The following is a 15,708-nucleotide window of genomic DNA, read 5'->3' as shown; positions in this document are numbered from 1 at the left end:
AAACCTAACTCAGGGTTTAGTATCCTCCTAATTGCTCTGATATGGGCCCATTGCTGAAAAATTATTCTTTTTTATGGTAACTTATTGGAGATTGCTAGACTGGACAGCAGTGACAGAAAGAGTCTCGCTTGGCAAGTAATTGATAATTACATTTGGAGCTTGGCTGTAGTGTAAACTTCAGGGCAGCAAAGTACTTTTTGGAAATGCATCTAATCATTGAACAGTACGGATATTTTCTCAGCATATTACACCCTATGCTGTCTTTGATATAACTCCAAGAAAATTCATTTCAGGAGAAGGGATGGCTGGAATCAGAGGGAGCAGTAGGTGAATAATGGATATGCAGAGTGTCTCTGACTGCTGGGTATGCATGCCCTGCGGCCCTACAGGGGACAAGAATGGCAAAGGATCAAAAAATAAGCTTTCTCTCCAGCAAAGCCATGAGCTAGTATGCTCTGTGGCTGCTCACTGCAGTATGTGCATGAAACTCAAATAGTAAAGGCCAAAACTGAATGAGAATTAAAGCAAAGTAGACAAAGCTGGGTGCACGGCAGGGGGCAACACTTTATGGTCAACATGATTAAAAAAAAAAAGAAAGGGAAGAGGATAGTGGAAAATGTCTTCTGCAAGTGATTTACACCTGCTTGTTTCTTTCAGGAATAGTTGAAGAATACCAGCTTCCATACCACGACCTTGTGCCCAGCGACCCCTCCTATGAGGACATGCGGGAGATAGTGTGCATCAAGAGGCTGCGCCCTTCATTTCCCAACAGATGGAGCAGTGATGAGGTACCATCCCCTTTAAAACACAGCCTGGGCTTTAATACTCAACTTGTTCTGGGCCCACTTTAGTCAGAATGAGTGAGATTGACCTACTTGTGCGTCATTTTGAGTGAGGAGGAACTTCAGCACTGATGCAACAGGGTTTGGGAAGGAGACCAATGTTCTCAGACATCCCCATTGAAACTGCAGGTGTTGAGAGCCCCAGGGGCCGTTGCCTGTGATATTTGTGAGCAGGTTTTGTTGTTTGCTATCTAACAGTTCACATAATGATAGCAGACCTTTCTAGTCACTCTGTTTTCGTCTAGCACTCATTTTGCTTTCTGCTCTCAACATTAATGACATTAAATCGGTAGCTAGCCAAAACTTCTGCAAGAGAAATTATTTTATAGTGGAGTGCACCGGGGGTGTACGTGGTATACTGGCAGCAACTTCAGTGTGTGCTGATGTGTTGGATATGATTCCAACCTTGTTTCCTTTTTTTTTTGAAAGAAGCAAATTTCTTCTGTCTGGTTGAAATGAAGTGAATATACAGCTTTTCTGTGATCACAGGTGTGCAGACTTGGAAACGCAATTTTGCCACAATTTTACATTAACATTAGCACTTGATATTGCAGTTCATAATTAAGGTATTGATATGCAATGAAAGCACTACATCCAGGCTGCACAGAAGAGCAGCCCTTTCATCTTAGAGAAACAACACTCATGTACCTCTTCACATTGCAGCATACAGGCCTACAGATGCAGCCTTTCAGAAGAGATGTAGGAATGCCAAAGAATGCTTTCCAAAGTCAAATTTGGATGTGTGAGGGGTGGGAGAGAACCTGATCTCTCACCACTGAGAGTTTGTAATGAAGCAACGTTGTGCTGGAGGAATTGGAGATGAACAGTTGATATACCACAGGCAAACCTGCCAACTGCAGCAGCAAGGCTATAGAGGGGCCATTAATCATGTTAATTAGTACAGTTTAATGCTCTAAAGTGTTCTACCGTCACAGAAGACAGCTGTCATTTGGGAATAGCAGTGTTTAGATGAATATTCTGCAGGTAGATGAAAGATTGAGGTTACACAAATTGTGGGCGATTTGGGTATGTGAGGGAAAAATAAAACAACCTTCCTGCATGACCAGAGGCTTGTGCAATTACCGATGTGGGAAGATCTGCCCAAGAACCCATCCTCTCACTCATCACACCCACCAGAGCCTTCAGACAGGGTGGAAACACCAGAGGAAGCGTGGTTGGTATCGATCCTTAGGAAGATTTCTGTGCAGGGGCACAAAGTGTGTGTTTGATCTCCTCACACACGTACTGAGGGCTGAGGAGGCATGTTGGAATTACTCTTCCTGGTTAATTGGTTAGTGTAACCAGTAATCCCACTTCAGGATTTCTATCAATGAGAGGCAAATATGTTAGTGCATAAAGGCTAGTGTATGACCCAAATCTGTTTATTCTGGAATATTGTGTTGTTATATTATTATAAAATTAGGTTGGTTATATATTAACATACTATAAAGTTGTATATTATTGTAAGAGCAGTAAGTAAGGCTGATCTGGCACTGCTAGTAAGTATTATCCTTAATGCCTTTCAGGGTCTGCACTGCTTCTGGGCCAGGACCCTTGTGGAAGTGGAGAACAAGGTGGACAGGATGGATAACTTTTTCTTTTCCTATCGTAGCAAGGAAGTTTTCAGGCAAAGTAGCTCTGCAGAGTGACAGGGCAGTCTCACAGTGCGGTGCTGTGTGTTTGGAAGGAGGTGGTAGGGGCAGAGCAGGGATACGTGGTCGTTTTGAAAGCCAGCATGCAAGTCTTTTTGGCTGCCGTTAGAAAAGACCTCTTCTCTTTAGTTTTCCACCATTGCCACCCGCTGCAGTCTCACATCTTCCATTGATTTTCCTTCTGTTTCCCTCCGCAGTGCCTGCGGCAGATGGGGAAACTCATGATGGAGTGCTGGGCCCACAACCCTGCGTCCCGGCTCACGGCCCTGCGAGTCAAGAAGACGCTTGCCAAAATGTCAGAGTCGCAGGACATAAAGCTCTGATGGAGCAAAAGACAGCTCTCGTGAAGACCCACGGAAACAGACTTTGTCTTGCAGGCAGAAGACATGGAGAGGTGCCAGCAGTCCTCACTGATAAGTACCTCGAGTGCAGTCGTATTTAAGAGCAACTGTAAGTTTGTTTGACAGCTTTTGAGGAGACTGTCCTTGATAAAAATCAGCTGAATTTTGACATACAAGGTTGGAAGAGGCTTGTCTGCCCTTGTTTACACGGGGAAATACAGTTTTAGTAACTGGTTTAAGATTATGCATGTTGCTTTCCATGAAAGCCACTTATTATTTTATTATTATTATTGTTATTATTATTATTTTGATTGTTTAAAAAGATACTGCTTTAAATTTTATGAAAATAAAACCTTTGGTTAGAAGTAAATAAGATGTATATTGTTACATTAAAAAAGAAAAAGAAAGAAACTGTGCTGAAGATGAAAGCAAAGTGACTTTTTCATTTATGAAGAGACTCTTGCACTCCAGCATCTAAAAAAGAGAGAGGATCTGTGCAGCTTAAGGAAGCTGCATCCTAAAAGCCACCTTCCCACAGCCCGATGTACGTGAGTTGTTCTCCCAGTATAGATAGAGCCCAAATATGTCTCCACCACTGTAGACACGGGTTGAAGAAGTCTTGTGGATGGGTTGTCACTGGGGATATCAGGTTGCATTGAAGACCATCAGAATCCATGTGAACATGGCACGCATGGTGTGAGTTGTTTGTTTGAAGAAGCTCTTTGTATTTCCAGGAAATCTCGTGGAGGTGGTACCAGCATGATAAACAAGTGCCCTTCTTAGTTTTCTTTTCCACCCACTACAGAATTAAACATTTTGAGTGCGTGGAAAAAAGAGGAGCAAGTTTACACACTTGGATCTGCTTACTAGACTTTTGTTAATGAGGGAAACTGCTGGTAAATGAAACTGCTGGAACATACAAACAAGTCCAGTGGGTAGGAGAAAGCTCCTTGTGAAGAACAATTACTAACTTCTTGTGTAAAAGTGAAGTATCTATGTACAACCATATCTTGAAAAAAAATTAATCCATGTTCCCTTTTTAAGGGAAAGCAAAGACCTGAAAAAAAATCCCGTTTATTTTGGATCAGTCCTTTTTTCCCTAAGCACAAGAAGAGCTGGTGCCCCCTGGCTGCAGCAGAAGCTGGCATGGAGGAGGAGTCTGGGACTTGGGCATGCACCAAGCTGGGCCCCATGCTCCTCTTGGGCTCGATGCTCTATGTCCAGCCACTGGCAGGACCTCCAGTGCTGGTGTTGGACCACCTCAAGGTGATCATCACTTCAGTGAGGGTTGTAAAGAAACACGTCATGGCTGGTTCTGTGGGACGCTGCCTTAGAATTCACCCCAAAACACCTCTTCACTCAGCATCACTAGGGCACCACGTGGGATGCTGTGGCAAAAGCATGTTTAAGACCATACTTTCAGGGCACCACACACTGAACATTTTGGCTGGAAGTTAAACTGCCTTATTATTTTGATGGCTTTCCAACAGCCTCGAAGCCTGCACAGGGGAGTCAGCACCACCAGTCTGTGGCTGTGTAGTATCTCATAGCAAGACGAGTTTTTAGAGGAGAACAGCAGGAAACAATTTTCCATCTTTCTCCATTCCTCCTTCCTGGGGCTGCAACAGTTGCTGCAATGTTATAACTATAGAAGGGGAAATGAGAGGTAACGAGATGACAAAAATATTCCCTATGAAGTATTTTCGTTGGAAAGGTCTGTGTTCTTCATCAGATTATCAAAGATGAGCTGTGTGGGATCTACCATTTTGCTCTTTATTTTCTTATTATTTCATATTTTTGCCTTCCTATGTCCTGTTTCCCTAGGTAGTGTTCAGTTTAATTCTGAAATAGGTCCTTACAAATGCTGCTTTGATTATGCTAAACCTATTTCAGAACTGAAATACTTGTCATGCTGGATTTAGCCTCAGCATTTATGTAATGCTGTTTTTTTTTTCTTCCCTTTTTGGACAAAACTGATTTATTTGTGGTAGGTAGGTAAATATAATTGGGGTTTGGCTTCGTAGCTCCCTGAAGGTATTTTTCTAGTTTGAAAAATTACCATTTAATACTTTCAAGCTAATGGAGAAAAATGCGTGAAGTTCAAGAGAATCAGCAAGACCTACATGATTATAGGTGTTAAAGTTTAATCAGAGGATTTTCATTAATTAGAGTGCTTTTTTTTTTTTTTTTGCTTTCCAGTTTCCCTATACCCAAAATACAAAGCAACACTAAAAGAAAATCTTTGAGAATTAGTAGTAAGCCAAAAAATCCCATCCCCAGAGGGGAAATGCTGGTTTCTACTGTCTTTAATAAACAGAATGCTTGCATTAGTGAGGGCTGAATTTGCTGCCCTCTTCGGGTGCCTTCACTTGAAGACCTGTGGCCAAAAACATACCTTTTTGTCTTAGTGACTTGAGTCAAATGGTTTCCATATTAACTCATTTTACCTTTTGCCTTCATGCCCTTTGCCTTATGAAACAAACCCAGTCCCAAAGGAGCTGGGTTCTCTTTGTTCCGTCAAAGCCAATGAGAAATGCACCTATGCAAGGCTGATGGCCAGGGTTGGGCCTGCCATGGCCGGCGAGGGGGTAAAACTTGTGGAAATGGGGACATCGTGCTGATGTCCAAGCAGTAAGGGGCAGGCTTCATCGATCCTACACAAGGCACATCTGAGCCCAGCCCCTGCAGGTCACACAGAAGGATGCCTTTCTCCTGCTGCATTATGTTTCACATCTGCTTTCCTCAAATAAATTTCTTTTTAACATTTTTAGTTATAATTTATTTCCCTGGAAGTGTTTTGGTGGGGGTTTTGCTGCCTGGTGATGGTTCCTGCCAACGGTTTGCTAGATGTGCTGCCCCTCCAAGCCCCCAGCACGTGCTGTCAGTGTGCTGTGAGAGAAGGTCCAGTTGCTGGTTTTTCTAAACAAGTCTTATTTTTTTCAGTCCAAGAGAAAGGGATCTACGATACTGGTTGATAGGTTACATAAAGTGTATATGTTAAGTGTTCAAGTTTATGTGTTTTTATATATATATATAAAATATATATATATTCAGTTGGGAGTCTGGAATAACTCCAGTATGTGGATTAAGAGTAAACTATTATGGAGGATAAAGCACTAAATAAAACATAATATTTATTTATGAAAATGCATAACTGACAAATCACTGCAACGGTGCTATATAGGAAAATAAATATATATATATATGAGAAGACACACATCTGAGAAAGCAGGAGTTCTGCAGTTATGTAAGTAGTGCCTGCCTATTTTCTCCCTAGACTCAAAAGGTGAGATTTCCCTCTCAAATCTCCTGCCCACTATAATCAATGATACTGTAAAATGATATTCCTAAGGCCAGAAAATGGCCTGAGGCAAGCTTCAAAGTCATTTCTTTTAGCACGGTGACCTTTGAGTTGCCAGCTGCATGGCTGACTTTACGCAATACTCCAGATGAAATTATTTCAGTTTGAACATGTCTATTGACTACATATTAGTACAGTTATTTTACCACCTCTGTAGCCTTTTAATGTCACTTCCAGATTTTGGTAGTTTCACAGTACGTTTTAATTTGGGCTTCGAAATCAGTGGTGAAGATAATCATAGTTTCAGTGCCCACAGGTTTGGAAATCCAGTTTTCCAATGTAAATCACTGAGGGAAGTTTAGTGACTTATTGGAATATAGTTAAGATGGCATAGCTAAGTGGGAGAAAAAGTTAAAAAGAAAAAAAAAAAGAAAGAAAAAATAAAAGAGGAAGAGAGATGCCATCTAGCAACTGCTATCCTTTCTCTAGCACAAAGTTATTTCTATTAAAGAAAAGGTTGATGATATATAGACTAAGAAACTACTTGGTGTTCTTTTTTGAGAACCAGTGCCTTATTAAACCTGTAAATACTGTAATTAGAAAACTTGGGGAGCAAACTCTTCTATTGTATTTGTTCAAATTGTATATGGTTGTTTTAACATTCCCCCAAATAAAATTGTTTCCATCCCCCCATGAAGAATATTGCTTTTATTTCTGTTTACTTTTCATATATTTGAAAAGCACTACCTTTGGGTTTCATTTCACCGGTTAGATTATTTCAACCATGACACTTTTTTTTTTTTTTTTATTTCTCTAAGATTTGCCTTTTGAACAAAGAAGTAAACAGTAAGACACTGTGTGTGTTTCCACTGGCATTTAAAAAAAAAAAAAAAAAAAAAAAAAAAAAAGCATCACTCCTTTCACAACTCAGTGAAGAGAGAAATAGTAATTAAAATAGTGTTATCACTAATTGAGCAGTTGCTTGCATTTTGTGTCTGATTATGTAAATCTATAGAAATTTGGCATTTGAATAATATTTTTGTGAGCCCCCCCATTTCTTCTTTCCCCTATGTATTTATGAATTATCACTACTATTTTTAATAGCACAAGAGGCACAGAAGGTAATCTGTGCACTGACTGATTTTCCAACCTTGTGCTTCAGAAAAAAATAAAATTAAAAATGTTGCAGCTTACATATACTGCATCAGGTGAAACATGGCAATCCTTAGTGCTTAGAGGCATTAGAGTACATGTATCTATACATTCATATACATATCTGTATATATATTTACTTCCTGCACTCTCTTCTACTTCTGCACTGCCACGTTTCAGCACGTATCATGTAGCTCAGTGTTTATGAGCGTGTATCACCTTGCCAGTAATTTTCAGAGAAGCCTGTAAACAGCATTTTTCTTGGTGAGCTGCCTTTCGCCTATGACTGCACCTTGTCCTGTGGTGGTACAGCTGGCTCTGCTGCCATTATATGGTCCCTGTGATGTGTTGTGTCACCTCCATTTGTCTCTGCCTTTCCCTACCAGCTCTGCCTCTGGGTCTCGGTGTTTTCTAGGTTTGGCTTTCTGGGGCAGTACTAGACTGTTCCTATTTTCCCTCTTCTTTTCTAGGTGTCTGGCTATTATTTAACCTGGGGCTTAAATACTTGTATTTTCATAGAATCACAGAATGGTTTGGGTTGGAAAGAACCATAAAGCTCAGCTACTTCCAACCCCTGCCATGAGCAGGGACACCTTCCATTAGGCCACATTGCCCAAAGCCCCATCCAGCCTCGCCTTGAACACTTACTGGATGAGACATCCACAGCTTCTCTGGGCAACCTGTTCCGGGGCCTCACCACCCTTAGAGAAAGGATTTCTTCCTTATATCTAACCTAAGTCTACCCTTTTTTAGTTTAAAAAACCCCTTGTGCTAGCCCTCCACGTATATGCCTGACAGAGTCCCTCCCCAGCTTCCCTGTAGGCCCCATTTAGGTACTGCAAGGCTTCCCAGGATACTGCAAGTACCTTCCCCAGGTACTGCAAGGCTTCTCCAGGCTGAACAACCCCAGCTCCCTCAGCCTTTCTTCATAGGAGGGGTGCTTCAGCTTTCTGAACATCCTCGTGGCCCTCCTCTGGACTCACTCTAATGCATCCATGTCCTTGTGCTGGGGGCCCAGGGCTGAACGCAGCCCTCCAGGAGGCTCTGACTAGAGAAGGAGGATCACCTCCCTCGCCCTGCAGGCCACACTTGTTTTTGATGCAGCCCAGGATATGGTTGGCTTTCTGAGCTAAAAGTGCACATTGCCAGCTCATGTTGAGCTTCTCATCAACCTTCACCCCCAGGTCCTTCTCCTCAGGGCTGCTCTCAATCCATTCTCCACCCAGCCTGTATTTATGCTTAAATCTTCTTCAGCTGCAGGTGTTGCTGGGACTGTCCTGTTTTTTATTCATGGTTGACAGAGTCATGCTACTGTCCCCAGCCAAAACTGGAGCTCAGCTTCCTTGTGCCTTTTGCTACATGGTAAGGAGAGTTGCAGTCCCACCTTCACATATAGAAACACCAAGAACAGACCTTCCAGGAGTCTCAAGAAAAATACTAAGAGATGAGGTACCGCGAGGAAAAATCCCTCTAGATAAGGAAGAAACTGCTTGGACAGTGCAGAGACTGTAAACTGCAGCAGATACAATCTGCAGGGATGTCAAAAACCACAGGAAAATTCAAGCTCAGTAGTACGCACAGACAGGACAGGAATAGTGGGATGAAAGGCAAGGCACTTGTCTTCTGTAACAGCTAAACATGCAAAGGGAAAACTGGAAGAAAAATCTGTCAGACACCATGAAATACACAGGCAGTGACTGGTATCCAAAGCAGACATCTTCATTTCACAGAAATAAGCCCTGCCTGCACCTCAGCTTTCTCTAGCCAGAATTACCACAGAAGTTACTCCCCATGCCCCTTAGGATACAGATCTTTCTTTGGTGTCATGGCCGCACATCCTGTCACATGTAATCTACCTCTTCCTGTGACAGAGCGGATAATCATAAGATTAAAAGAGAAGGGTGAACAGTTCTCCTTCCACACTGCCAAAGGTCCAGCGGCTTTTGGCCAGAGCAAACACGTCACTGGAGCTTGTGCTGTCCTCGCTGTGCTTTGCCTGCAGTCAGTGTTGGGCTTTGGCTCCGTAACAGGCTGGTGCTGCCAGGCTCCAGCTCCGGCCCCCATCGCTGCAAGGGCAACCACGCGAGCCAGGGCTGCACCCAGCCTCCCGCAGAGTTACTGCAGGCTCCGTGCAAACAAACTGCAGGAGCCAGCAGGCGGATTGCCCACATCCCACTTGTCGCAGAGGAGCTGGGGAGACAGAGGAGCCATCCCCCACGGGTGGCCTTGTGGTGACGGGCTTCACTGAGGTCTGCTGAACAGCCCAGTGGTGTCCCACACAGGCAGAGCAGCCCCAGCACTTGGTACCTGGCCACCACTGGAGATCACATTAGCAATGTCTACAGGAGGAAAGATGAATAAATAAAGACACCTTAAACCCCAGGAAAAACTTTCTGTAACCCAAGCACAAGGGAGGCTGGTTATATTAAAGGTGTGGCCTATTCCAGACGGCCTTCAGGGCCTGGCTCGTATGCTGATTGACAACTTCCTAGCTTTTTGGGTTGTTGTCTGTGTTTTGCTCTTGTATATAGGCCCCTATATCACCCCTGTTGTGGGCAAGGTGAGCGCCTCAGCCCATGGCTCACCCATCACCGAGGGGCTGGTGGCAAGCAAGGACCATTTCCCCACTGCCACCCCATGGAGGAGCAGCCATGTGGCTGTGCTAGGAATCGTCTCTTACAAATTTATACAATTTAATACTGAGCACAGCATGTCTAACAAGGCTGGTGAGAAACAACCATCTCTGATAGTGGGGGCTGGGTGTGAGAAGAATGAAAATCAGTATTTGGCCATTATAACCATCTAACTTGGACATGAGCAGGTGTCCACTAGAAAGAAGCACCCACACTGGTTTGAGTTTGCCTCCTGGGCTGCTGCCTTCATGCTGGGCTTCTCCCATCTGTAACCAAAGGGCTGGAGGTGGGGAGGGCAGTGTTGGGCTTACCAGGCAGCCAGGTTGGCACCTGAGGCTGTGTTTTCCTGTCTCTTGCTTTTCACCTTTCACTGTGGCAATGAAATAAAAACGCCAAGAACAGTACCTCGGGTGGTTCCTCCCTGGGTCTCAGTCTGTTTTCCATGGGAAGATTGGCTTCAGTTGAGAGCTGTTGTCCTGAACAGCATGTTACAAGAAAGACTGCATCACAAAGACATTTTATGCACAGAAGCACTTCTTTTGAGCAGATTTTTTTTTTTTTAAATAAACTAAATAAAAGGCTCCTCATTCCTTCCAAGCTTCCAGGAACTAAACAATTGAACACAAGGTAGTGGTGTATTTTTTTTTCCAGTTGCTTATAAATATAATTTATTACCTGTTTAAAAATTCTTTCTTACACTTTGTACATGTCAGGCTGACAGAATAAATGCAGGCATTTACAAACAGAGGGAAGGAGAAAAAGGGAGGGGGGTAAGAGGCACACTCAGAACTAGTAAACCACACCTCCACTGTACAGCAATACAAATAATGCAATGGCTAGCACTTCTCTGGTAGTAAGTCTTTAGAAAAGGAGTTGCATAGAAGATACAGCAATAGGGACATCAAAACCAAAATAGTTCTCCATGTCTGAGTAGCAAAGAAAACAAATCCCACAAACCCTGGCAGAGCTGCAAAGCTGAGACACGTGAACAGGAGGGAGAAACGTAATACATCTCGGCCTGGGCCGCACAGGCTTGGTATTCGTTATGGGCCCTCCTTCCATGCTTTAGAAAGGTACCAAAAGTATAGTCGTTGTACTCTTCAACGTTAACAGACAGAACATATGTTAGCAAACGAGTTGACCACACATGTGTACTGAAATGCTAATGCCATAACTTCTCAACTGTGTTACGCACCCTGCTTAGATGTAGGGTATGGACTCTTTGGGGGTGTTTTTGCAAGATCAATGGGAGAAGACTGTTTTGCTCCTCTTTCTTTCTAATTTTGTTTACTTTCCAGACTGATTTTGCTTTTTATTCTTATTGTTTAAGCTCTCAAAATTTACTGGCAAGCTGTAGCAAGAGCCAGCTGGCAGCAACCAAAGAGGCCGTGCAAGCTTTTCTCATCTATGGGCTATTGTCCCACCAGCTGCAAACCAGCAGCTGGAGACCAGTGCGTGAGCCCTCAGAGAAGCACCTCACCACTGTGGGATGTCCCTGCATGATTACACGTGACATCCTGCTTCTTCACAGCCTTCCAGAAGCTACTTGCCTGCCATGACTACGGGATGCTCGTGGAGAAAAGGCCTTGGGTATAGTGCACACAACAATTAGTTTCTTTATAAACAGCCGAGGGGACTAAACCACTATTAAATACATTTAACCAGCATCACAGAAAATGTGAAATACCTATTCAGTGATAGAGGTTAGTGGAAACTCTGAATTATCATTGCTTTTTTGTACAGTCGGAGCTTATCTAAGGACTTCCAGATAAAGGGATTTTTCAGATTTCAGGGAACAGGTGCCAAGCTTAAAGGACAAGTAAGTAAATAAACTGCATGATCCTCTTTCAAGCAAGGAGCTTGACCTACCAAACTTGAGGGCTCATTTCTGTGGCTTTGGTTCAAATCCAGCTCTATTTCTTTGCCAGTTTTCACACTGTTGGCTCTTACAGCACTGCCTAAATGACTTTGCAGTGATGATACTGCACTGAATTTTCACCTTCACAAGAAAAAAGGAGTTCATAAGAGAATGCCCACGACCCACATCAGAGCTAAAAGCCTCCAGCAGTAGGTGTCCTTTATTTTCTCTTCTCTCTGTATGTATATATATTATACACATACACACACTTTGCATTTCTCTGAGAATCCCACGACAAAGAATGTCAAAGATACATGCTTCAGCATTTAAAAACCTGCAGTGCAGCTAAATTTATGAACTCAAGCTTTAACACACAAGCTAGGAATGGATTGTGGTGGTGACTCCAAAGTCAATACCTCGTTGGAGCCCTTGTGGGAGAAGGGCCAAAGGTTTGGTTTTCATCTCTGCACCACCTGATATTAAGGAAGCCAGCCTGCAAACAATTAGTCACTCTGGGGCCAGATGAGAGCCAGAGTGATACTTGAAAGGACTTCTGAACAGTTGACAACAGTAAGATAGTTGACAAAGTGCCCTGGCCATGGGAGCAAAAAAATCAACAGTATCATCTTGCTTAAAATTAACCTCAGGGCTGCGGTACCTACTTGGCTAGAGCATACAATGGTCTAAAGGTCCCCCCGCCCCTCCCTGCCCCATTCCACCCCACCCCCCAAAACAAGAAGAAAAGGAGAACCCAAAAGAAACTATTTTAGGTAGCAATACGAGACATTAGGACACTGTCCACAATGACGGGCTTACAGCATGTAAATACATTTATTCTATATGTAAGCAACAGAAATAGCAAGAAACCCAAGTAACAGACATGTTTTGCTCTGTGCGCATCCCAGACTCCAACATGTCTCATGAGTGTCTGCATTTCTGTCAGCGATTCAGAAAAGAGTTTTAGTCTCCCATGGAAGCAAATCTTGACACAAGAGACCCTCACTGCCTTAAAACTTTCAGGAGTCATTAAAACAGTACGTAGGTCTTGCACTGTTTGGTGTGATACAATGGATTGCCTGTGATCGCTTTTTTTTTTTTTTTTTTTTTTTTAAAACAAAACAAAACAAAACAAAAAAAAAAAACTTACCCTATACACTGACTGCCACCTTTACAAGAACACAACACAAGAAGAATTGAAGAAAATCAGGTGAAAAGGACTGCCTCCAATAGTGTCTCTAACTCAGAAATCAAAGGTTTTTCTTGAAGTCAGTAGATATTTTATATATATTTATAATATATATATATTATTTATATCACTAGCAATCAACATGTAACGAAGAGATGGTGTGAAGAGCAGCAAAACTGCTCCAGCACGCAACCAAGGGTGGACAACCAAAAGGCTAAGCACTTAAAAAAAGTAGCAACAACTGGAGGATACGAAGCCTGCAGTCATTTTCTAACCCAAACGTGCTCACCTGACACAGAAAAAAGCATTATGATAACTCGCAGGAGCTGGTCCTGTGTGCCAAACCGATGGGCTGTTTGGCAGAGCCGTCCCAGGGGAAGCCCTTCTTGCCGGGACGATGTTTCTCTGGCCAGCGAAGCCGTGGTCGCGATCGGGCGCTGCCCCACGAGATGGCAGTGTGTCCACGCACTTCAGGCAGAGGGACCACCAAAAAGCATCGCCAGCACGGCTGGCTGGCCCTGCTCCCCTCTCTCTGTTCTTGGGGGGACACCAAGGGGGTCCAGAGCCCCGTCCCAAAGCCCTCTCCCCAGCTGCGCGACCTGCCAAGAGGCTTGGCCGCGGAAGAAATTGCAAAAGAAGAAGAATGAGTGCGGGGAGCTTTAGCTGGGGTGGGAGCAGCGATGGCAGAGCTGCTGTGATGAGATGTGGATCTACAGAGGGACCGAGGGACAACTTGCGTGGTCCCTGCAAAGGCTGACAGAGCAGGGGAGGGAGAAACTCTCCCAGGACGGCAGTGGGCAAGGGAAGGTTTCTGAGCAGGCAGGATGGAAGAAGAGCTCCATCTCCCCGTGATGTCCTACACTGCCATGCCCTGTGGATACTCCTCCCTCCATATAAATCCCTTTTAGAGCAACAGAAGGATAATGCCCCAGATTCCGAATATTTTAAGAATATTTATCATCAATTTCCCTTGAAGAGTGTCTTGGGGGCGGGATAGGTCAGATAGCTGGCAAAAGGAGCATCGTCTTGAAGTGACACAGTTAGCTATGGGACGCTTCTCTGCAAGAACCCAGGGAAAAGGGTGCACACGTTTCCCACCTAGCAAAATAACACGGTGTACACATGGGGTACAAGTGATTCTGGACGCCAGGTAACAGACTGAGACGGAAAGGGGAAGGAGCTGAAAGTTAAGATCATGAAGAATGCACAGAAATAGTGAAGAAGCACGCACTAGATACAAGTAGTTACACCTGAATGGGGCACAGGAGGGAGAAAAGCTGAGACCTGGAGCCATATTATTGCTCCAAGATGGAAAAGGGCAGAGCTGGAAGCCCCAGTTGAAGCCTCCTGAAGCTGAAAGCAAGATTTGCATTAGCATTGCAGAGTGCTGCATTAGCTGCCCAAGGTGAAAAACAAAATGGATGTTTGTGGAAAGGATGCCCTTGGCATCTCCGTGTTCACGGAGGGAGGGGATTGCACAGGCAAAATGTGCAACTTTCAACTGATGTGGAAAGTTAAAATTTATGTCCTCTGGTCCCTGGATTTGACTGGAAGTCTGGTTTGCTAGCTGCTGGGTAACTGCTGAGAAAAAGAGTGCTTTGTGAACACTGCCCAGTGTGTAATGAAAGCACCGCTGGTGTCAGGGAGCTGAGAAATTAAAAACAAAACATCCCAAGCCTATGGAAATGTCAAACGGGAGAAAGGTCAGATGAAATTTTCCTTTCATTTTGACCAATGACATTTTCAAAGTTACCTTTAAAGGCGCAGTTTTGAAAGCCTTGGGAAAAGCAAACAAACAGACACACACAAAATGACAAAAAAAAAAAAATAATAATAATCCAACAACAAAAACCAGCAGCTCAGGTCTGAGGAAGAACATGAAGTGGGAACACGTGTGGAGCAGATTGGCTGGGGAAGAAAGTGGACAGAGGACAACCAGGGCTGGCAGTAAAAGCACTGCGATGCGCTGTGCTGTGCTGTACTAAGTCAGTCCTTTCACGGAGCAGAAAATGAAATATGTTTGCAGTGACAATTGATAGAAGCAGTAGGTAGCTCCTTTTGCCAAGCTCCCGTATCACCTGCGTGTGGTGGACGTGGCAGAGGGACGAACGCTCCTGGTGGGATAATACAGAAGACATACAGAGGCCACGCTGAGCGCACAAATTGGGTGTTGAGCATCAGCACCTCCATATGTTACGTGCCTTTGTACCGGTGGGCTCTGTGTATCTGGACAGGGAGGGTGGATGGGGCCAAGCAAGACATTGCAGCCACTTAGGGCCAGGACTGTGCCCAGGATAGCAGATCAGTGCCAAATGTCCTAGCTGGCTGCAGGGAGGGGCACGGGGCCAGAGCTCAGTGACTTCAGCGAAGCATCACCATTTTGCACCGCCTTTGCGGCAAGCATTGAGCACAGCAAGGCCAACACGGGGTGAGTGACCCCTGTTGTGGCAGAAGACTTTGGAGGATGGCTGGAGAAAGGAAGGACAGACGGCATACAGAGGTCTTGTAGCGTCTTAGAAGGCCTTCAGGAAGGGGATAACAGGCTCAATAAAAATGGGAACAACTCATCCTGTTGCTGACAGAACTACAAATAAAGTAATAATGATAATAATAATAATAATCATTATAATCCTTGCACTAGATACTAATTAGTAAATAATTATCATAGCAAATGCTCTTTTTTATTTTTATTTTTTCTGGGTTTCTTTCCCCACCCCCCCACCCCCTCCCAACTACTCGGAAT

At 44.0% G+C, this 15,708-nt stretch overlaps 1 protein-coding gene across 3 annotated transcripts in view; it reads left to right on the top strand.

The window, feature by feature from the left end:
• The window catches only part of BMPR1B (bone morphogenetic protein receptor type 1B), a 252,010-nt gene extending 246,976 nt beyond the window's left edge, over positions 1 to 5,034 (top strand). For all 3 annotated transcript variants that reach the window (XM_082759776.1, XM_082759775.1, XM_082759777.1), the window contains 2 exons: positions 658 to 788; positions 2,692 to 5,034. In XM_082759776.1, coding sequence (XP_082615902.1) covers positions 658 to 788; positions 2,692 to 2,817 — 257 coding nt within the window. In that variant the 3' untranslated portion in view covers positions 2,818 to 5,034. The remainder of the gene's footprint in view (positions 1 to 657; positions 789 to 2,691) is intronic.
• Positions 5,035 to 15,708: the final 10,674 nt, after the last annotated feature.

The sequence above is a fragment of the Aythya marila genome, assembly GCF_965140915.1.
Source record: "Aythya marila genome assembly, chromosome: 4".
NCBI lineage: Eukaryota > Metazoa > Chordata > Aves > Anseriformes > Anatidae > Aythya > Aythya marila.
This window is presented reverse-complemented; position numbering and strand designations above follow the sequence as displayed.